The sequence below is a fragment of the Pelophylax lessonae genome (genome assembly GCF_965119305.1).
Source record: "Pelophylax lessonae genome assembly, chromosome: 13".
In the NCBI taxonomy this organism is placed as follows: domain Eukaryota; kingdom Metazoa; phylum Chordata; class Amphibia; order Anura; family Ranidae; genus Pelophylax; species Pelophylax lessonae.
Genome location: NC_138780.1, coordinates 22375911 through 22399933, shown reverse-complemented (window position 1 = coordinate 22399933; position 24023 = coordinate 22375911). Strand labels below are relative to the sequence as shown.

The 24023-nt window shown below is 46.7% G+C and overlaps 1 protein-coding gene across 1 annotated transcript in view; it reads left to right on the top strand.

Moving 5' to 3' along the window:
* Nucleotides 1–24023, top strand: part of SV2A (synaptic vesicle glycoprotein 2A) — a 113501-nt gene that overhangs the window by 37733 nt on the left and 51745 nt on the right. Inside the window, exons 3-6 of the mRNA XM_082242559.1 lie at nt 7293–7444; nt 11108–11241; nt 16174–16263; nt 22365–22475. Coding sequence (XP_082098685.1) covers nt 7293–7444; nt 11108–11241; nt 16174–16263; nt 22365–22475 — 487 coding nt within the window. The remainder of the gene's footprint in view (nt 1–7292; nt 7445–11107; nt 11242–16173; nt 16264–22364; nt 22476–24023) is intronic.

Sequence of the window (24023 nt, the reverse complement as noted above, 5' to 3'; positions counted from 1 at the left end):
ACAAAAATGTGAAGAAAATGGCAAGGGGGTCACCCCCCCCAATCGGGTCTGGTATGGATTTTTAGGGAAACCCCACAGCAATATTTAAAAAAAAACCCTAAGTCTGATATGAGGGGAACCCCCATCCCAAAATCTAAAAAAAAGGCGTGGGATCCCCCCCAAAATCCATACCAGACCCTTATCTGAGCATGCAGCCTGACAAGCCAGTAAAGAGGGTAACGAGCGGGAAGCCCCCCCTCATAAACCATAGCAGGCCATATGCCTTAACATGGGGGGGTGCATTGGGGCAGGGGCAGTGCTGTAACTTGGCCTAGGCCAACAAGGCCCAGGCCTAGGGCGGCACTTTGCAGGGGGGGCAGCAAAAAAGTGGGCACTGATAAGCTTCACTGATGGGGCTGCACTGATATGCTGCACTGATGGCCACTGATGAGGCTGCAATGACTGCCACTGATGAAGCTGCTATGATGGCCACTGATGAGGCTGCACTGATGGGCACTGATATGATGCACTGATGGGCACTGATATGATGCACTGATGGGGCTGTACTGATGGCCACTGATGGGGCTGTACTGATGGCCACTGATGGGGCTGTACTGATGGCCACTGATGAGGCTGCACTGGTGGGCAGTAATGAGGCTGCACTGATAAGGCTGCACTGATGAGGCTGAACTTATGGAAACTGATCAGGCACTGATGGGCACTGACAAACTGGTTGTAGTCTGTGGTTTACAGATAACAGGGTGGGTCATAAACATGAAGGGGTGTTGCCTTTACAGGAAGGGGTGGGTCATATTTAAATTGGGGGGTGCCCAAGTTTAGTCAGGCCTAGGGCAGCACAAAACCGAAATACACCACTGGGCAGGGGGCTTTGACCCCCCTGCCCCAAAGCACCTTGTCCCTATGTTGATGGTGACACGGGCCTCTTCCCCGTAACCCTGGCCGGTGGTTTTGGGATCTGCGGGTGGGGGAGGGCGTATCAGAATCTGGAAGTCCCCTTTAACAAGGGGGCCCCCAGATCCCGTACCTCTCCAATGTGAATGAGTAGGGGATACATAGTACCCCTACACATTCACCAAAAAAGTGTACAAAGTAAATGACAACACAAGTTTTTATAAGTCCCTTGCTGTATATCCATCGTCAATCCCACTGCCCGCTGCCACTGACGAACCGAAAAAAAAAAAAAAACAATCTCTGGTCCTGAGGAAGGCTCCTGACCTCTGCTGGCTACACCATCAGCTTTTAAATAACTAAAGAGGCGGGGTCACCCAGTGATGTCGCTGGATGGCAGCCCCTCTTGTGATGTCACTGACCAACAGCCCACGGTCGGCTGACGTCAATGAGTTGCTCCAGGCTCTGGAAGCATGTTGTTTGCTATCTACCCAGCTGCCTGATCAACAGTTGGCTCTGGCTCTGGCTCTCAGCGCTTGACTCAGAGCCAAAAACCAGCTGTACCCGTCCCCGCCCCCTCTCCAGCCCAGTGATCCAGTGAGCGCTGGAGGGGCACTGAATGTTTTTAATGCTGCTCTTTTTTTTCTGCCTCTTAATGCCTGGGCATGTTAGCCCATGTGTCCTTGCACACATAGGCATATAGAGGAGTTAAGAGGCAGAAAAACAACCCACTGCCAGCACGTCCGGGAGTAGCAGCAATTTGGCAGAAAAATCAGAGATTAGGAGATTCTGTTGTATCCAAATTTCCAATTCACAATAGGAACGAATTTCAACTAATCCAAAATAAATTATAATGAAATTAATTATCCAAATGTAAAAATGGATTCGAATTTGAAATGGAAACATATTGCAATAAATACAGTAAGGTAAAAAAGTGAAATAAGATTATGATACCTACTTAGGCTGCTTTATAGAACAGAATAGAAAATAATAGAATAAATCAGAATAGAATAGAAAATAAAGGAATAGAATAGAAAAGAATAGAAAATAAAAGAGAGAAAAAGAAATTAATAGAATGGAATAGAATAGAAAAAATAGAATAGATTAGATTAGAATAGAATAGAATAATAGCTGTCTTCGGAAATTCAAATTTGAAAACAACGAATATATAAAACGAATCCTAATATACTAAATGCATTCCAAAAACGAATCATTCTAACACTATAACGATAAAATGTCTCCAATGTGAGAATCCCTGGTTGTCACCAGAGCTAGTGTCCCCATTGGAAGATTTCCCCTCTATTGCTGTTCTGATGACAACATTTGTGATTTTTCCCTAACTTTCACTCTTTGTGATGACAGTAAACAGGACAAAAAGAGGGGGCGAGTCTCCCTAACGGGGGGGAAAGACAACTATAAAAACCTGACGGGGTTCCAATTCTAATTCTTTAGTTTTACTATATTTATTCTGTGTCTTCAACAGCAGGTTTTAATCGTCTCCTCCCACTGGTCACACACCTTCTTAGTGGCAAGATGGAGGAGTTGGAGGAAAAGAGAGCACAGCCTGAAACTTTCCCAACTTTCTCCAGTGGCCAATCACTACTTGGCTGCTGGCTGACAGGAGTAGTGATGCTGATCTTACTGTTCCTGCCAGCCAATTAACAACAATATCTCTCCTGCGCTCAAGTGGTACGCGGGAAGGTGAATGTTTTAGGTGGTTTTATGACACAAATGAAGTGGTCTTGCTGCCCCCCTCAGGACCAAGAGTATCCAAAAGGCACTACAAGAAAACAACAAGAGAAGGGCACACCGACCTTGTGCATTACCACTTAAACATTTATTAAAATCAAAGAAGGGTAGCGTACAATATACTCACAAACGTAGCATATGAACAAGCATATAGGAAATGGGCACCGCTCGCTTCCAGGACACTTCTCTACTGCTGGATAGCGTGGTGGCGTCCTCAAAACCTGATGTGGTTACGCGTTTCGAGGGAGGACCCTCTTCCTCAGAGCCAAAATCGCCAATTGATTTTGGCTCTGAGGAAGAGGGTCCTCCCTCAAAACGCGTGAGCCACATCAGGTTTTGAGGACGCCATCACGCTATCCTGCCAGCCAATTGGCAGCCAGGCTAGAGGGAAATTTCCAGCTGCTGGGAGACTTTAGTAATCCATTTGATTAGCTGGACCAGTTGAAGTGCGGAGAATACTCACCTGTATAGAATGACAATGGCTGTCCTTGGGTAGTGCCAAAGATCTGAACAGATTTATCCTCGAAACAGAGATTTTTCTTCACTTCCTGTTTTACCATACAGGGTCACATGGGTAGATCCAGAATTACAAACAGCTAAAGTCATATGCAATTTTCAACCTTTTCAACTTGGCCCTGTCTTCCTATTGGTCCATTATTATGATGAGTAACCTCACTGACAAGAGAAAGCCCTGAAAGGTGGAAGGGAACAAGTCCAATTTTTATCTCAAAGAATAAAATTTGCATATAACTTCAAAGGGACCTTAGCATACTCACACGTCCAGCATTGCCCTGCTGTAATCAGCCACATGCTGGGTCCCACACCTCCATTCTCTTTGGTTACGTAATTGGAAGTCACAGAGGCGTAACTGGAACCTTCAGGGCCCTGGTGCAAGAAACCATGAAGGGCCCCCCCGGCCCCTGGCCCTTCCCTTCAAACCCAGGGCTCTTCCCACTAATCCTGGGGCCCTTTACTCTCGTTGTGGGACCCTTTCACAAGTTCTACAGTGGGCCCCCTTCCTGCCATCTTGGGGCCTCCCCACGGTGGTGGAATGCCAGGGCCCAGTTGTAAATGTGACCTTTGCGATCCTGGAAGTTCACCCACTGGTGTCAGTAGTTTTTATTTTTTGGTATTTTAATTGTATTATTTTTTTTATCATTTTATTTTATTTTTTTTACAATGTCACTGACTATGACTCTGTCCATTCAGAAAAGGAAGGAGCTGGTAAATTACATAATTACCGACCCCTTCCTGGTTCTCTATGGTGGCACATCCCCTGCAGCAGCAGGTAGGAGAGGGGAGGGAGCACAGTGGGGGGGGGGGACCAGGGGAGCACACAGGGGACAGCAGAACGCCACTGAACTGGATAGGAGGAGTGGCGGGGGCAGCATACAGAGGAACCAATCTCCTCCATTTTCCTCCTGTAGCTACAGGAGGAAAAAGGAGGACAGTGATTTCTCTACATGCTGCCCCGCCGCCCCTCCTATCCAGGTGTACAGGGGAGCCGCACAGGCCCCCTGGAGCATGGGGCCCGGTTGCAATTGCAACCCCTGCAACCCCTGTAGTTACGCCCCTGGGAAGTCAGCTGTCTATTCTGGGTTCTCCTAGCTCTCCTGATGACCACAGCAGTAAATGCGAAGGTTTTTCTGGATCACCCCAAAGCCTCCTGGAATCTGTTGCCTCAGTATCTCAGGAGGCTTTGGGCAATCAGGGACATAATTGTTGCCTGAGCAGGAAAGGAGGACACGCGGGTGCGCTCCTCAAAAAAGTATCTTTCAAAAAAGTATCCAAGATTTCATGAAAGGAAGAGGGAAGGATCAATATTCTTCAAAGAAGAAGAAAAGGGAGTGAAGGTCCACTTTTAGCTGCCTATACTTCAAATCCGGACCTACTGATCATTTTGACATGCAGTTTTCACTGAAGGCTTGTGTATTTTTTGTTACCATATTCATATCATGAATTTGTGAAAGCCCAGGGCTGTGACAGGTTCTCTTTATGCCTCTGTGCAAGATCTCTGTACAGCTATGTTTCCTGATCGTTGTATTGAAAAGCAGCCATGCAGTTATATCATGGGCTGTAGATGTGTAATGAGCTGTGTAATTCAATATACTGCTGATGTAATGGCCGATATGTGCACTGCCGCTTACAATTAATGCATCCTACTTGTCTTAATTCAGGAACAATAGCGGTGACAAGCTAGCGTAGTACACTTTGGGTAATTAAAATCAGCTACTAAGTATATTAGCAAAAGTGCATGTCAATTGTTCTAGTTGTTTTGTGAGCAGAAGATACACTATATCACCAAAAGTATTGGGACGCCTGCCTTTACACTCACGTGAACTTTCAGTTGAGGTCAGGACTCTTTGCAAGCCAGTCAAGTTCCTCCACCCCAAACTCACTCATCCATGTCTTTATGGACCTTGTTTTGTGCACTGGTCCAAATCATTTGGTGGAGGGGGGATTATGGTGTGGGGTTATTTTTCAGGGGTTGGACTTGGCCCCTTAGTTCCAGTGAAGGGAACTCTTAAGGCGCAAGCAAACCAAGACATTTTGGACAATTTCATGCTCCCAACTTTGTGGGAACAGTTTGGGGATGGCCCCTTCCTGTTCCAACATGACTGCACACCAGTGCACAAGCAAGGTCCATAAAGACACAAACAAGTGCACAAACAAGGTCCATAAAGACATGGATGAGCGAATTTGGGGTGGAGGAACTTGACTGGCCTGACCTCAACCCAGTAAAACACTTTTATGATGAATTAGAGCAGAGACTGCGAGCTAGGCCTTTTCATTCAACATCAATGCCTGACCTCACAAATGCGCTTCTAGAAAAATGGTCAAACATTCCCATAGACACACTCCTAAACCTTGTGGACAGCCTTCCCAGAATAGTTGAAGCTGATATTGCTGCAAAGGCTGGGCCAACTCAATATTGAACACTACAGAATAAAATTGTAGTAAATTTACTTATGAGTTATGAAAGGTGTTTGGTGCTGGAGAATTGGCACATTAAGTTCTAGCCCACACCGATAAATTGGCAGGAGTAAAGCTTATCCTAGCTCTAAACATTAAAGGAAAAGTGATTCTAAAGGCAGAAAGTTTTTCTATGCATTAAGGTAAAAAACCTTCTAGGTGCAGCTTCAACCTCCAGCCCCCCCCCCTTTTCCTTACCTAAACCCCATCTTGATTCAGCGATGTGCACGTGAGCAGTGGCTCTCTTGAGTCTCTCTCTCCTCATTGATTCGTATAAAAGCAGGAGCCATTGGTTGTAAATCACACTTGGGAGCGAGCCTGCTTGAGTACCCCCAAAGCAAGAGGCTTGCATTCTATACATTAAGGTAAAAAACCTGGGTGCAGCTCCCCCTCCAGCCCCCCCCCTTTCCTTACCTGAGCCCCATCTTGATTCAGCGATGTGCATGAGAGCAGTGGCTCTCCTGGGTCTCCCTCTCCTCATTGATTTGCATAAAAGCGTGAGCCATTGGCCGTAAGTCACACTTGGGAGCGAGCCTGCTCGAGTACTCCCAAATCAAGAGGCTTGCATTCTATGCATTAAGGTAAAAAACCTGGGTGCAGCTCCCCCCTCCAGCCCTCACCCCTTGTACTTGCCTGTGCCCCATCATGATTCAGAGATGAACATGAGAGCAGTGGCTCTCCTGGGTCTCCCTCTCCTCATTGATTCGCATAGAAGCGTGAGCCATTGGCCGTAAGTCCCACTTGGGAGCGAGCCTGCTCGAGTACCCCCAAAACAAGAGGCTTGCATTCTATGCATTAAGGTAAAAAGCCTGGGTGCAGCTCCCCCCTCCAGCTCTCACCCCTTGTACTTGCCTGTGCCCCATCATGATTCAGAGATGTACATGAGAGCAGTGGCTCTCCCAGGTCTCTCTCTCCTCATTGACTCACATAGAAGCAAAAGCTATTGACTCAGGAGTGAGCCTGCTTGAGTACCCCCATAGCAAGAGGCTTGCTATTGAGGGCACTCAGCCAGAGGGAGGAGCCAGGACCGCTGGTGGGGGACTTAAAGAGAAGAGGATTAGAGTTGCTCCCAAACCATTCCCCATAGTAGTTAAATATCACATGTTTGTTCTTTAAACTCAACCTTTAAGGGATGTGTTGGAGGGATGTGTTGGAGCTGGAGAGAGTCCAGAGAAGGGCAACTAAACTATTTAGGGGATTGGAGGACCTTAATTTTGAAGAGCTTCTGCAATCGCTTGATTTATTCTCCCTGGAGAAGAGACACCTGAGAGGGGACATGATAGCAATTTATAAATATCTCAATGGTGATCTCGGGATAGAAAAACAGCTATTCAGTCAAAGGGATTGCATGAGGACTCGAGGGCATACAATGCGATTAGAGGAGAAGCGTTTTAACCTCAGGCAACGTGGGGGGTTCTTTACTGTTAGGGCTACATGATTGTGGAATTCTCTACCACAAGAGGTGGTTTCTGCGGGAAGTATGGTGGCTTTCAAAAGACTCTTAGACGTACATCTCAAGAATCAGAACATTCAGGGGTATGTGAGATGATTACGGCCACACACACCTACACAGGTTGAACTGGATGGAATATTGTCTTTATTCAACCTCACATATTATGTAACTATGTAATTCTTTTCTTTGGTTTAATATTGCTGATAATGTTGACAATTTTTTCCCCTAGCATTGGAGGGTCCATTCCCATCGTCTTCTCTTACTTCTCTGAGTTCCTGGCCCAGGAGAAGAGAGGCGAGCACCTGAGCTGGCTATGTATGTTTTGGATGATCGGTGGTATATATGCCTCAGCCATGGCTTGGGCCATCATCCCTCACTATGGTAAGGAAATATATATGGTGTCTACTTTGGGGTCCTTCTTCTGTGAACCAACCAGTATGGTCAGTTCACTTCAAATTAGTTGTTAACTGCTTCTTAGTGGGGATGTAGTGTTCTCAGGGAAGGACTGGGCCAGTGGGCAGGGGGGCAATTGCCTCCTGGGCCGCCCTGATGCCCCGTAAAAAGGCTGCACTTCTACCACAGACATGCCTAAAGGATTTGTGGTGAAGAGAAGTGAAAATCCCTGCCGCTGATCTACTACGTGCGGGTTGAAGACAAGGACAGAGCGCCGTCCTCCCTCCCCCAGCATGGATGGTGTAAACTGTATCTGAGCAAAGGCCAGATTTAAGCCCCATTGGAAATTCTCCTCCCCCGGCCAGCCCCAGGCGATCTGTCCCAGCTGCCCCCAACCACCCCCTGCTGGCCAGATCGGGAACCCGGGTTCCGCCAGTAAGTAAAGAGAGTACCTGAAGTGGAGATTCAGCCTGAAATGGGAGTCAGGAGGAGGCTGGGAAGAGGAAAAGTGGGAGTCGCTGCACCATAGGCCTCTGGTTTGCACTTGCCCCCTAGGCGGAAGGTTGATAGTCAGCCCCTGAGTGTTCTCTTCCTTGTTTTTTTATTTTTTACAACTGAAGCTTAAAAAAATGGCCATGTTCATTTTTAAAAGATGATGTCCTAGAGAAAAGTGTATTTATAGCCAAAACTTTTAAAAACTTTTGCATAGTGTGGGGAAGGTTTAGAGCCCCTGTCAGTCTTTATTGTGCATTCTCTTCCTGTTGCAGAGACCCAACAGACAGTGAAAAAACAAATATCTTCGAGATAAAGGGAAATTATGTCTAATTTGTCACTATTTGAAGATTTCCATTCACCTCTTGGTTCAGTAACAGTTGTAAAGTTTTGGATTTTCCCTTACTTTCTGTCCTGGTCTCCCTACTCCATTTAAAAGTAAAATATAAAGTTTTGGCTTTAGATACACTTTTATTCATACACTTTTATTTACCGGCCACTGGTGCTCTGCTAAAAATCCTGTGATTTTGTCCCGTAGGATACCGAGTTCTCTCCTTTGCCCACAGCATTGCAGTGCACTGTGCCTGCTCAGTAAGTTGCCAGTCCTGAGCACTGTCAAATGGTAGTCACACCTAGCCGGGTTGATTTACATCTTTTGTTTTACTCCGTATGTTGCACCCTCCTAGGTAGGTGCTAGAGAGAGTATAGTTTTTGGCTCTGTCTGCCTATCAGAGGAGCAGCAGGTAAATTCTATATTGCTCTGTGCTTAACAGGGAGCAGGATCTGTGAGTTAGGTCTGCTCTATGTGCTCAGTGTGTGATTCGTCTGGAATAGGGTTTCACACTGGTCCAATAGGGAGGCATGTTGGACAGTGGAGAAAACCTGACCAATGGGCACACAGGCTTTGATACAGCCCCAGTGATTGGCACAGACTGATGTCTCGGTGCATTGTGTGGTGTGGTATAAAAGCCAGGAGCACATGAGCTCGGGGTCTTTGGCTGGTTAGCAGAGTCCCGAAAGGAGGGTGGCGGCTGCCTCCTCTTCTGCAGTAGTTGGTGTATGGTCACAGGCAGTTGGCCAGAAGTGTGTAGCTGAACCCAGAGGTCCAGGAGAGCTTACTAGGAGGAGTTGAGACACTGGAGAACCTGAAAAGCAGTATCGCGAGTACAGGGGATCGTGTCTACGGGCCTGACCAGGAAGGGGGACACTCCGGAGTAGAGTAGTCAGAGGACGGGTGTCAGCTGGTGGATAGAAAGGGGGTACTAGGCAAGTGCCCTGAAGATAAGTGCTAAAGAACATTACTTCAGATTTATCTAGTGGCAGGATGAAGCTGCGGCCTTGCCGCATTCTCAGATAGAAGTCCTCAGCAGTGTGAATAGTTCAAGTGTTGGAGTTATAGAGTATCCCACTCTTCCCTTCTCAATTCCCCATATAAAATAAAACAACAAAACTACAACCCCTTTATTGACTGAGCCAGAAAGTAAAATGTTAAGATTCTGCATGTAGTTGCTATCGGTAACCCAGGGGACCCGAAAAGGTGAGAAATCCAGCCACCCTCAAGGGGACAGGGCTACACTTATATAAAAATATTTATTTTACAAATAAACATTTTCTATGGAGTGCACCCATTACACTCGTGTCACAGAGCATATTCAGTTTTGTAAAGCAAGACGGCAGCAGCTGCTGTTTGCTTTTGGACTGTCTCTTTCTAATTAAAAGTTTGCATGGAGCCATGGAGAAAGGGAGGAAAATGAGTCACTCCACAGCCAAAGCTACATGTGTACCTAAGCTTGAGCTATTAAACTCTGTGAGCAGCAAAGAAGTAGTCAAATAAACATAGGAAAAAAGCACCTAGAGTTCCAACCAGTGTGTGGAAACTGTAAATATAAAATATTAGAATGTGATATTTTCAAACTGACTTCCAAAAAAGTGAAAACATTTCTTTAAAAAATTATTTTTTTTAGTCATCAGCATAACCAATAAAGAACAAACTATTGAACAGGGTACATTTGCTGTAGGAGAACACATACCTTGGATTTCGGCACCAAGACTCATTCATAGTAGAGTTAACAGACTTGATGACAGGTAGCAAAAGGGACAGAAACTGCAGAGACTTTATGCCGCTGCCCCCCCCCCCCCCTTCTGCCAGTTCTTTGGCCTACTCATGAATATCACCACATTGAGCTCTCCACTTCCTGTAAGCCAACCTAAAGCGGAGTTCCACCCTGGGAATACTTTTTTTAATAAAATTACCCCCGGGACAGTCAGGGCTAGTACATTCCACAATGGCTAGCCTCTGATCTGTCCCGGGTTGCACTCACCTTTTAGGAGAAATACTTACCTTGAAAAAGTATTGTCCAGCGCTGCCATCTCAGGTGTGGGCAGCTTGAAGCCAGCGCGATCCTCTTCTGTGTCCTCTTCCGTCTTCTTCGGTCCCACGATGCACTGCACCGGCCCCGCCATCACTTCCGGTGCGCGCACGTCATCCCTCCACAGCTTCTGGGCATGCCCAGAAGCTGTTTAGAAGGGAATGACGCGCGTGCACCGGAACTGACGTCGGGCCGGTGCAGGTGCATTGATTCCTGGGAGCGATGACGTTCAGCTCCCAGGAATCATTGCAAAGCCAGGAAGTGACGAATTGCCATGGCCGCCGAGGGGAGGAAGAAGGAATTAAGGTAAGTATATTTTCTTCTATACGAGGTAAGTAAAAAAAAAAAAAATTGCCATTATCCATTTGTTTTTCAGGTGACCCGGAGCGAGAAGATGGACGTAAGTATTAATTTAGGGTGGAACTCCACTTTAAGTTCCCCTACCCATCCAGCAGCGTACGTAACAGGCACTTATCGTGCTTTCAGCTGGTGTGACAACTCAGTATGAAGACAGGTATCTAGTAACTACACTGAAATAAAAATAATTACCCAGTTTTGAAGGTAGATGTAGGTGACCCAAAGGGTGTTTTGTTCATTTGTCTAGAGTATCAGAGATATGTTCATTCTGAATTGTGAATGAGCTTGGTCATAAATGCCACGAAGGACTATAGAAAGCCCTCATCTGCACCTCAACACGAAAAATCTAACCAGTGATGGGTTTATTGAAGGACTTTTTTAAACTAAGCTATGGTTGGTGAACATAACTGGTACGCTTTGTTTTCTCTTCAAGGGTGGAGCTTCCAGATGGGATCAGCCTATCAGTTCCATAGCTGGAGAGTGTTCGTACTGGTCTGTGCTTTTCCCTCTGTTTTCGCCATCGGAGCGCTAACCACTATGCCAGAAAGTCCACGCTTCTACTTAGAGGTAAGAGGATCAACCTTAAAGTAAACTTGTATTTTGCCTATTCAGGGCAGATTTACAGGTTCATGTGATGATGAACTAACCCCTCCACTGCTAATATTTACCTTCTCCCTGCTCCCTGCAGATCCATTCACTACTAGAACCAGTGCTTTAAGTGGGCCGGTATGCACTGGTACTGGTACCGCCACTTCCAAATATGGCTCTTGAGCATACCGCCACCTCTCCTACGCTCATTTTGGACATCTGCGCCCTCAATTGCCCCCCAAAGAATATTTCTCTCTCCAGAACCAGACCAGTCACCACCAGTGAGTCCCCCTGCTCCGGAATCCCAGCCCAGGCCAAGGGGGGGGGGGGGTGCTCTGTGAGGACCCTGATGTGGGGTGGGGGGGGGGACAAAATTTATAGGCTATAATAGAGTACCGGCACCTCTTTTGGGCCACTTAAAGCACTGACTAGAACCATGTGATTGTCCAAGTACTTAGTATGAAGGGACATAGGACTCACTCCCCTTCCTCCCATGATGCAGTGCTGGGTTTTTGAGCAGTCGGTGCTAGGCCTGCTCACTGTCACATGAGAGTGGAGCTTTCATAGGGTTTATCCTCTTGGCTTCATTTGCTCAATGGATCGGCAGGGGAGCAAATGGCAGAAAGTACAAATAACTGCAGTGTGACAAAGATAACTCTACTGAGCTCCAACCAGGGCCGCCATCAGGGGGGTACAGCCAATACACATGTAGGGAGCCCGGGCATCCCAAGGGGCCCCAAACAGGGTAGGGTTGCAATCTGTCCTTGCAATACCATTCAATTGTAAGCTCTGCCAATCCCTTGCAGACTGGCAATATGTGGGGGGTCCTGCCCCTTACTAGCCCTCACACACACAGCTGTAGGCCCTGCCCTCCCCTGTTCTCCAGATGTTCACGCCTGGACAGTAGGGGCAGCATTTACTAGAACCATTCACCTTTATGAGGAGGAGAACATGGGATGAAAGAGGACATGGGACTGGAGGAGATGTAGGACATGGGACTGCAGGAGGATGATGACATGGTAGGCGGGCCCTGGGGAATGTTGGTGGTCAGGCCGGGGGGGGGGGGGGCAGGCCTAAAACTGTGTTAGGGGCCCCAAAATTTCTGATGGCTGCTCTGGCTCCAGCCAGCCTTTGCAGGGCAAGATTACACGTTGAACTTTTTGAAGATCTAAGATTTTTCTATGGTGATTTAGGTGAACTAACCATTTACGGTCTAAAATTTTAGTCAATATATGGTTTTCTTTGATTTTGACCAAAGAAGTTTATGAACTCAGTAATATCAGAGAAAAGATTAGCCTCTTTGAAATTAGGAAGTTTCAGTAATTTGTATCCCCAAAATAGGTTGAGATATACGTAAACTCACAAAGAGCTATGCAATTCACTTTCAGCTTTAGTGGGTCCTTAGTCCTTGGGGAACTGGGCCAAATTAAAACTTCCTTAAGATGTCAAAAGGATTTGTGCTTGTTGAGCTTCCTAAATTGGTGAATGTGTACAATATGTTAACTATAACCACACTCATGACTTCGATTAGAATGTCCAAACAACAATAGTAGTAGCCAATTATTTTTTGAGGATTTAATTACGGGTTTCATCATGCTGCTCATTCACATGTACTCTTGAAGAAGATCCATCGAAACTCGTTGAGTCTACATGTGGATTGTATTGGACCTAAACAATTACTTGAACCCAAAATTCAGTTTTTTATTTGTTTGTTATATGTTTTTGTTGAATGTTATAATAAAATTAATGTTTTCTATATACCCAGTGTTTTTCTTGTATCTACACTATATTGTCAAAAGTATTGAGACACCTGCCTTTACCCGCACATGAACTTTAATGGCATCCCAGTCTTAGTCCGTAGGGTTCAATATTGAGTTGGCCCACCCATTGCAGCTATAACAGCTTCAACTCTTCTGGGAAGGCTGTCCACAAGGTTTAGGGGTGTCTATAGAAATGTTTGACCATTCTTCCAGAAGCGCATTTGTGAGGTCAAATGAGAAGGCCTAGCTCGCAGTCTCCACTCTAATTCATCCCAAAGGTGTTCTGTTGGATTGAGATCAGGACTCTGTGCAGGCCAGTCAAGTTCCTCCACCCCAAACTCACTCATTCATGTCTTTATGGACCTTGCTTTGTGCACTGGTGCGCAGTCATGTTGGAACAGGAAGGGGCCATCCCCAAACTGTTCCACAAAGTTGGGAGCATGAAATTGTCCAAAATGTCGTCGTATGCTGAGGCCTTAAGCCCAACCGCTGGAAAACAACCCCACACCATAATCCCCCTCCACCAAATGATTTGGACCAGTGCACAAAACATAAAGACATGGATAAGCGAGTTTTGGAGTAGAGAGTCCTGACCTCAACCCGACAGAATACCTTTGGGATGAATTAGAGTGGAGACTGCGAGCCAGGCCTTCTCGACCAAGATCTGGAAGAATGGTCAAACATTCCCATAGACACACACCTAAACCTAGTGGACAGCCTTCCCAGAAGAGCTGAAGGTGTTATAGGTGTAAAAGGTGGGTCATTTTATTATTGAACCCTACTGACTAAGACTTGGATGCCATTAAAGTTTATGTGAGTGTAAAGCAGGGGTCATAATACTTTTGGTAATATAGTGTATCTATCGCTTTCTATCTATTATCTCTTCTCTTTCTTTCTTTCTTTTTCTTTTTTTCTTCTCTTTCTTTCTTTCTTTCTTTCTTCTCTTTCTTTCTTTCTTTCTTTCTTTCTTTCTTTCTTTCTTTCTTTCTTTCTTTCTTTCTTTCTTTCTTTCTTTCATCTCTTTCTTTCATCTCTTTCTTTCTTTCTTTCTTTCTTTCTTTCTTTCTTTCTTTCTTTCTTTCTTTCTTTCTTTCTTTCTTTCTTTCTTTCTTTCTTTCTTTCTTTCTTTCTTTCTTTCTTCTCTTTCTTTCTTTCTTTCTTTCTTTCTTTCTTTCTTTCTTTCTTTCTTTCTTTCTTTCTTTCATTTCTTTCTTTCATTTCTTTCTTTCATCTCTTTCTTTCTTTCTTTCTTTCTTTCTTTCTTTCTTTCTTTCTTTCTTCTCTATCTTTTACCTGTAAAGGCGGGCGTCCCAATATATTTGACAATATTGTGTATATTTTCCTCAAAAAGTCTTTGGCTACTACTATTGTTGTTTGTATATGTTAAATTTAGGGACGAGGACATATAGCACACAGTATATTGGATAATCAACTTTAAGATTAGAATGTCATTGAATATCAGTTAAGTAGCTTCTGTAATCTTCAGGAGCCATTGCTCCTTAAAAATCTCCAAAAACAACCTTAAAGCAGACCCCCCCCCCCAAACCAAAAACCAAACCAAAAACCAAACCAAAAAACATACCAGCATGCAGCTCTGCAGGCTGAACAGTTAGCACTTTATAGTCATGGCTGGCCCTACCATGGATCCTTCTGGGTCAATTGGACCCAGGCAGAACTTGGAGAGGGGCAGCAAATTGACTCCCAAGTTTTTTTTTTACAGCAGTTTTGTGTCACCAGTTTGCGGCACGTTACGGGTGGCATTTCCCCCATCTCATACTGCCGCCCGTAGTGCAAACTGAGGAGTATGAGGAGGCAGAGTGTCTCCTCCTGGAAACTTCCCTCACGTGATTATGGTGTGTGCAATGACCTCAGACATCAGCACCTTTTGTTGGGCATAATGTTTTTTTTTGGGGGGGGGGAGGGGGGCATTTTATTCCTGGACCCAGGCAGCACAATGTGCCAGCCCTATTTATAGTCATATCCATCTGTGACAAAGCCATTGCCTCCCAACTGACCCCTGTGAGGGCTACATCACCAGTGCCTTTTAGGGAGCTCCTGAGTATAAACAGCAAGATCATAACAACACAAATGAGAACCTTGTATGGCATGATGACGTTAAAGAGGTTGTAAACCCACTTCACAAACTTTTACCTATAGGTAAGCCTATATTAAGGCTTAACTATAGGTGCTATAAATATCTCCTAAACATGTACCGTTTAGGAGATATTTAGAGTGCATACTGCCAATGACGTCATCGGCGCATGCGCTCTGAAGGAACAGCCACCCGTGCCGCTCCTTCAGAGTCCTATGCCGTGAACGGCGGCTCCCGCGCGCACGCGCGGGAGTGATGTAATCGCCCCTCCGGCCAATCAGATGGCCGGAGGATGCGAACCCGGAAGCAGGACGGCCGGACATGTCGGCCATCCTGTCGCTGAGGGGGCGGCACGGCGGGGGCTTCGTTTTAAGGTAAGTACTTCATAATGAGCTAGTATGTGATGCATACTAGCTCATTATGCCTTTCTCTTTACAGGGCTTTTTTTTCTCGTTTTTTTTAAGTGAGTTTACTTCCTCTTTAAATCCATGGCAAAGATTAAACATAAAAAAATGGCACCAGATCTCATAAGGCGCATTTGTGAGATCTGGCTCTGATGTCATTGGTGGGCCGGTACCGAGCACAATGGATACGAAGCTGGCCACCAATGGCATATATTTTTAGAATGGGTTTCAACTGTGGGTTAGACGGAGCAATAGGATTGGCGAAGAAAGATACTAAAGAAGCAAGTAACAATAACAATATTTATGGGTTTTATTGAATAATATCAAATTTGGTTGGCAGTATTATTGGGGAGAGGAGGTCTGCTTTGATTTTTCCCTCCACAAAGACTCCAATAAAGTTCGCCGACCTGGTGACATTTTACCTAAATAAAACAATTTCCACAGACATTCGGGAAAATGAAAACTCTCATTTTCACTCATCCATAATGGCCACCACAATTCCTTTTCATTTGTTAGGATGGCATTGTAACGGCTTTGTTGAAGGACATATTTAGGAATGTCGTTGGCATGGGTTCATTCACTTTGCACGTTGAACTGGCTTTCATCTGCTTTCTTATACTGCACTAGCTCAAAAATCCACCCTATCTTCTTCCAGAACGGAAAGCATGACGAAGCCTGGATGGTTCTTAAACAAGTCCACGACACCAACATGAGGGCCAAAGGTCACCCAGAAAGGGTCTTCTCTGTAAGTATTTGTATGGTTCAGCACTCTATGACAATTCACTGGCACAACATGTTAGCATATCATGGATGGGTAATCGGGCTTGTCATACGTTCACATGGCTTGTGAGCACAGTAATTAGCATTCCGGCAGCTGCTCAAACGGCGCGGAAACAAGGTGGAAGTGCAACGTTTCTCCTGGTCTTCGGGGTAGTGAAAGAGATTACAGATGGATTATGTTAAATATAGAGACGGTCTGGCTGATAGAAGAACAAAGTCCCAAGGCTGATTTAATTTGAATGAAGCATTTTAATAGCTCATGTAACTGCAGAGTCATTCTCAGGCTAACCCTTTAGCTGTCGACACAAATTGAGTTAAGCAGATTACTTAAACGGTGATCCCACCCGAAGGTGTTGGTTCAGTTTTTGGTAGATGCTGGAACACACAGAGGTGGAGAGTGTCCCGCAACACCCCAGATGGCCAGGAATAGAAACAGGAATTATGGCAGGGAGCAGGGGCGTAACTACAGGGGTTGCAATTGCAACTGGGCCCCATGCTCCAGGGGGCCTGTGTGGCTCCCCTGTACACCTGGATAGCAGTGGCGTCTCCAGCTTTCATATTTAGGGGGGGCACATATGGGGACAGGGACAAAAGTAGGGGGGCCAACTATAAAACGCAATATATATATATATATACATACACATATACACACACACTATCTATCTATCTAGAATGCACTCCAGAGGCCTTGTTACAAATTCACTTTGTTTTATTTGTTGAAAATACAATACACATGTTAACCCATTATCGGCCGAAATGGGATAGGCTCATTTTCAGCCAATAATTTCGGTGGCTGAAATTTCGGTGCATCCCTAATACATATACATATGCACACAATATATATATATATATATATATATATATATATATATATATACCCCCCAATATGGGCATCAAAAGCATAAACCTGAAATATTGCTGACAGTGGACATCAAAACACATAAACATGAAATATTCCTAACAATGGGCATCAAATGCATGAACATGAAATATTACTGACAATGGATAATAAAAGCATAAACATTAAATGACAATGTGGACTGACACGCTGACAGAATGTTACAGCTGGACATAGCAAACTTATGGACATGTATTATACATGTTTGCCATGTTCAACTGTAAAGTTCTGTCAGCGGATCAGTCCACATTGTCATTTTCAGGGGCGTGAGGGCGGTGCGAGAAAGGAAATGTGCAGTGGACTCACTGCTCCACTTACCTGCCACCTCTAAAACCGATGTCCCCGGGCCTGCTCCTTGTGTGCTGTCTGTGTCTAGCTCCTCTGCTGCCTCGCCTTACCGGTGACTCCACTGATGTCGTCCACACACTCTGGGCCTTCAATAGCATAAAACATGAAATATTTGTGAAAAATTGGCCAAATAAAGACAAACATGAAATATTCCTAACAATGGGAATCAGTCACGAATATTTCATGTTTATATATTTGAAGGCCCAGAGCATGCGGACAGCATTAGCGGAGTCACCTGTAAGGCGAGGCAGCAGTACGCAGCAATGGAACCAGACACTGTGAGCCAGCACACAAGAAGCAGGCCCGGGGACATCGGTTTTAGAGGTGGCACTAGTGGAGCAGTTCAGCTCAGCTGTAAAATAAATTCTGTCAGCATGTCAGCCCACATTGTCATTTTCAGGGGTGAGGGTGGTATGAGATGCAAATGTGCAGTGGACTCAATGTGAGACCATTGCACATTTGCATCTCATACCACCCTCATACCCCTGAAAATGACAATGTGGGCTGACATGCTGACAGAATTTTACAGCATTGTTCAGCTGTAAAATTATGTCAGCTTGGCAAGTCAAGCACTGTCCCTCCACATTGACAATTGTTGGATGTGCTTGAGGGTGGTATGATGCATTACAAATGGCTGGGCTGGGCATTGACTCACCTCCCAGGCAGAGTGCCACCTCTAAGCTGCTCCTGGTGTCCTGCTGCTGCAGTGCTGATGGCTGCTGGCCTGGCTGGCTCCTCAGTCGGCTCCTCAGTCACTCCTCCTGCGTGCTCCACTGCTCCTCAGACAGTCTGCAAGAATCCTCCACTCCTCCTCCTCTGGCCTTGGCTTGCTCTTGGTCACTCACTGCTGCTGGGCTGGTCTTAGGCCTTAAGGCCTATGCTTGCTGGCTGCCAGTCCACTCCACTCAGACTCCAGTGTGTCTTGCCTTTGGCCGTCTCCTGGCCTCACCGTCTGGTCAGTGGTCCACTCTGGTCCCGAGTCCCGACCGTCCCGGACAGTGACTCCTGGTCCCTGACAGGACAGACACTCTCACACTGTGGACACACACACTGGACAACAGCCCGCGCCCGCCGCCAGTCACGCCACTCCCGCGCGCGCTTTCGGCCAGGCTGGGGCGGGCTGGTGCGCATCTCTCCCTGACTTAATGCCGCTCCGCTGTGCACCGCCCCCTCCGCTCGCTCGTCGGGGTGCCGGTCCGCCCAGCCCGCTCGCTGTCCTGCTGTGTGTTAGAGGCACTGAGCGGCGGCGGGACAATTTTGTGACAGTCACAGACAGTGTCAGTGTGCAGGGCAGCCATCAGAAATTTTGGGGCCCCTTACACAGCTTTAGGCCAAGGCTCCCCCCTGGGCTGACCACCAACATTCCCTAGGCCCGCCCACTGGCTGTCCCACTGAGTCCTTCAGTGCACCCACCTTCAGAGAGAGGAGGACATTGTGGGGAGGACACACTGCTTTATAAAAGCTCTGTCCCCTCAGGAGCTTCCATCTTTTCACAGGCAGTCTCTGTCCCTCATATCTCCTCATAGCCTCTATCCCCTCTGCCTCTCTCCCATTAGATATACTACAGGAGACGGTCAGAGACAGCGGGCATACTACAGGAGACAGTCAGAGAGAGCGGGCATACTACAGGAGAAAGTCAGACAGGGGGCATACTACAGGAGATGGTCAGAGACTGTGGGCATACTACAAAGATGGTCAGAGACTGCGGGCATACTACAGAAGACGATCAGAGACTGCAGACATACTACAGAAGACTGTCAGAGACTGCGGGCATACTACATGAGATGGTCAGAGACTATGGACATACTACATGAGACGGTCAGAGACTGCGGGCATACTACATGAGACAATCAGAGACTACAGACATACTACAGGAGACAGTCAGAGACTGCGGGCATACTACAGGAGAAAGTCAGAGACTGCAGACATACTACAGAATATGGTCAGAGACTGCGGGCATACTACAGAAGACAGCCAGAGACTGTGAGCATACTACATGAGATGGTCAGAGACTGCGGGCATACTACAGGAGATGGTCAGTGACTGCAGACATACGACAGGAGTCGGTCAGAGACAGCGGGCATACTACAGGAGACGGTCAGAGACTGCAGACGTAGTACAGGAGACGGTCAGAGACTGCAGACATGATACAGGAGATGATCAGTGACTGCAGACATGATACAGGAGATGGTCAGAGACTGCATACATACTACAGAAGACGGTCAGAGACAGCGGGCATACTACAGGAGACGGTCAGAGACTGCAGAGGTACTATAGGAGACGGTCAGAGACTGCAGACGTAGTACAGGAGACGGTCAGAGACTGCGGGCATACTATAGAAGACGGTTTAGAGACAGCGGGCATACTACAGGAGACGGTTTAGAGACTGCAGATATTGTACAGGAGATGATCAGAGATGGCAGACATGGTGCAAGAGATTAGCAGAGACATAGGACACGAGATTTTCAGACTGGTTTAGCAGACTTGCCCTGTTTGCTCACTGTGTCCATCTTCTCAGTGTGGTGTGTCCTCTGTGCCAGTGCTGCGCTGGTGCTGTGTCTTTCCACCGTGCCACTGCCAGGCTGGTCACAGCACAGAAGCAGGGAGGACCTGAGTGAGTTGTCACCTCTGCACATAGATCTGGGCCTGTACAGATCATTGGGGTGCAGTGTTTGCAGACCCTCCACATTGGACATACAGAGCATAGAGAGGGACAACCCCTCCATCTTCTTCTCTTCTTCCTGGCCGCAATACTGCCTGGACCTGCTGCTCCATCCTCTGCCAGTCTGCCTGCAGCTGCTCTCTGTCCCGCTCTGACCTCCGGTGCAGTCTCCTCGGGATGTCGGGCTGGTGGGAGGAGACTGCACCGGAGGTCAGAGCGGGACAGAGAGCAGCTGCAGGCAGACTGGCAGAGGATGGAGCAGCAGGTCCAGGCAGTATTGCGGCCAAGAAGATCTACAGGCTACAGCGGGACTGGAGCTCCGGTTCTTCCTCTCATGCCGTGTTCGGCCACGCCCCCTTCAGTCCTCAACTATTTGTAAAAGGCGCCGAGCAGAGCAGTGCCATGACATCACTGGCTCCGTGCTTGGCCCGCTCCTACTCGGACACACAGTCGGCAATAGCAACCCTGTGCACGGGCCCCCTACAGCTGTATCGGCTGTACCCCCTGATGGCGGCCCTGTCAGTGTGTACAGTATAGTGTGCTCGTATTAATTGGGGGGGCACATGGAGGGGCACAGACTAATTTTGGAGGGGCCGTGGCCCCCTCTGGCCCCACCCTAGTGACGCCACTGCTGGATAGGAGGGGCGGTGGGGGAAGCATGTAGAGAAATCAGTATCACTGTCCTCCTTTTTCCTCCTGTAGCTGCAGGAGGAAAATGGAGGAGATTGGTTCCTCTGTATGTTGCCCTTGCCACTCCTCCTATCCAGTTCACTTGTGTTCTGCTGTCTCTGGGCCCCTGTGTGCTCCCCTGCCCCCCCCCCCCCCCCACTGTGCTCCCTTTCCTCTCCTGCCGGCTGCTGCAGTGGATGTGTCACAATAGAGAACCAGGAAGGGGTCGGTAAATATGTCATTTACCAGCTGCTTCCTTTTCTGAATGGACAGAGTCATAGTCAGTCACATTGTAAAAATAAAATAAAATGATAAAAAATATTACAATTAAAATATCAAAACTAAAAAAATAAAAACTACTGACACCAGTGGGTGAACTTCCAGGATCGCAAAGGTCACGCTTGCGACCGGGCCCTGGCATTCCACCACCATGGGGAGGTCCCAAGATGGCAGGAAGGGGGCCCACTGAAGAACTTGTGAAAGGGTCTCACTGATGGACTGTAATAAAGGGAGTAAATCAGGACTGGTTCCTGATCACTCACTGTGTTCATTCAGAAAAGGAAGGAGTGAAATATCAGGGATCTAAACCCCTGATGTCTCATATTTAAGACAAAGGAACTGAGGACATAGATTCATCAGTCCCTTTCTCTGCACAGATGAATGAATAGAAAGAGTTCCAAGGCTTCCTGTTCATTCACAAACGGAAGCATAGTAAACCCAGTTTACTATGCTTAAGCGATGAATGGACACAGGAGCGACTGGTTCCTGATCGCTCACTATGTTCATTCAGAAAAGGAAGGAGCTGGTAATTACATATTTACTGGCCCCTAACCCGCTCTCCATCCTGAAACATCCCTGTGTGCCCACAGCAGCTGCAGGTAAGAGAGGAGAGGAGAAAAGCTGGCAGTGCTGCAGGGAAAAGGGGCACACAGGGGGCCCAGACAGCAGGGGGATGGGGGCACAGATGCTAGAACTGATCCCCTTGCAGTGAACCTGGAGGAGGGAGAGGAGGAGAAGCCACCAGCGCTGCAAGGGGAGAAACAAGAGGATTGCTGTCTGCAATAAGGCAGTACAGCTGGTCCTCCTATTTGGCAGGTGCTCAGGCCCCCCCTTTTGAACGGATAGGGCCCGGCTGTACTGTTGTATCACCAGCCCTGGTGCACAGGGTGATTAGGGTGTGCCCAGGCACATCCGGCGCACCCCCTGCACATGTTTGTTCTTCCATATTTAATTGTACAGGTCCATAAGCAGCCCTTCTAACAGAGCAGCATGTGCAACAGCTGATGAGATAAATTTAATAAAAAGGAGAGCCTCTGAAGAGTCAGCTGGTGAGCTGCTTTATCCTGACTCAAAAACCTTTCTACATTTTTGTACAGTCTACAGCCATTGGACATGTTGTAAAAAGTATGTTCTCAGAAGGAGTTGTAATATTTCATATGGAAATGTGCCCTATCAGAGTTCTTTTTAAACCATTAAATTGTATTTGCAGGTCACACAAATCAAGACCATGAAATCTGAGGACGAGCTGATCGAGATCCAATCAGATTCGGGAACGTGGTACAGCCGCTGGATGATTCGAATTGTCAATTTGTCACAGCAGGTAGAGCCATGTTATATTGGAAACCAATAGTGAGTTAGTTTGAAGGTTCAGAGGTCATCTGTGCTGAATGACTTTCATTTAGTGGCCACATTAACCACTTTAAGACCGGAAGGATTTGCCCCCCTTCCTGACCAGGCCCTATTTTGCGATTCAGCAATGCGTTATTTTAACGGACAATTGCGCGGTCGTGCGATGCTGAACCCAAACAAAATTTATATCCTTTTTTTCCCACAAATAGAGCTTTCTTTTGGTGGTATTTGATCACCTCTGCGGTTTTTATTTTTTGCACTATAAACAAAAAAAAAAGAATAATAACCATATTTTTTACTTTCTGCTATAAAAAATATCCAATGAAAAAAAAAAATTATAAAATCCAATATTTTCATCAATTTAGGCCAATATGTACTGTATTCTGCCACATATTTTTGGTTAAAAAAAATTGAAACCTGAAATTGAAAAAAAATCCTGAAACCCGTTTCCTGATTGGCCGAAAGGAGATGCCATGCTATTGGCCGAGGAGGAGGAGAGAGGAGATGCAGGAAACTGAGGAGAACCCGCCGCTGCCGCTGCTGCCTGCCCTCCATATGTTTAGGGTGAGTGAGCCGGCGATGGGGGGGCAGGCCCGGATTGGCTAATCTGGAGCACCAGGAGAATTCCCGGTGGGCTGATCTTTTTTTTTGGCCGTGAGGGCCGTTGTCATGGCACTGTGTTGAAATCGGTTTGGTCACCACGCATGCGCCGCCACCACTCAGGAAAGGCTATTCCCGGGAATAGCTGAACGTATACGAGCTTTCCCGAGTGGCGGCGGCGCATGCGCAATGACGTGTTGGCGCCGGGCGGCGCCATTTTTAAATCTAAGGCGCCTCAGGAACAGGTAAATGAGACTCCTCCATCCCTAAGCCTAATCCCTCTATTATATCCGAATATCTCCTCCGTGCCCTTTCTGTCTGTACTGATACCAACACATATGACCTTCAACACCAAATGGACATTTTAGGACAGGCTGCCCAAGCCCAAGCTGATGGGCTCCAGGCTCTTTGGCATCTCAGGGAAGCAGAGGGGGTGCAGGTTGAGGACTCGATGGGTCCCCACACAGCAGATTGAGCACCCTCCATTTATGGGGATTGTAGTCTATGTGCATTTGAAAAAGATGGATTTCAGTTTTTTGTATTTTCTTTGTAGCACTTAAAAAAGGAAGATCAGTGGATCCAAATAACTTTAAATAACTTTGTAGGAGGTGACTGTTCTCAGTCCTCCATTTATCACTATCACTACAGGATCCTGGAATAAAAGAGCCCATGGCTGCACGTGTTTGCCATGAGACTTCAATACATAAGGAGTCATTTTAGGATCATTAATCTTCTCTGCCATGTTGGCTGGGTGTCAGTACTGGAAGCATAATTCCTGAAATGGGCATTCTATGAGCATCTGGTTGTTGAGAAGTCCTAGGCTGGAGAGGTGATGGTTAGTGTGAGGTCAATATGGCTTCCAGGAGCTCCACTCTTTTTACTTTTTTTTTTTACTGTAGGGGGGTCAGTGGAGGAGTGG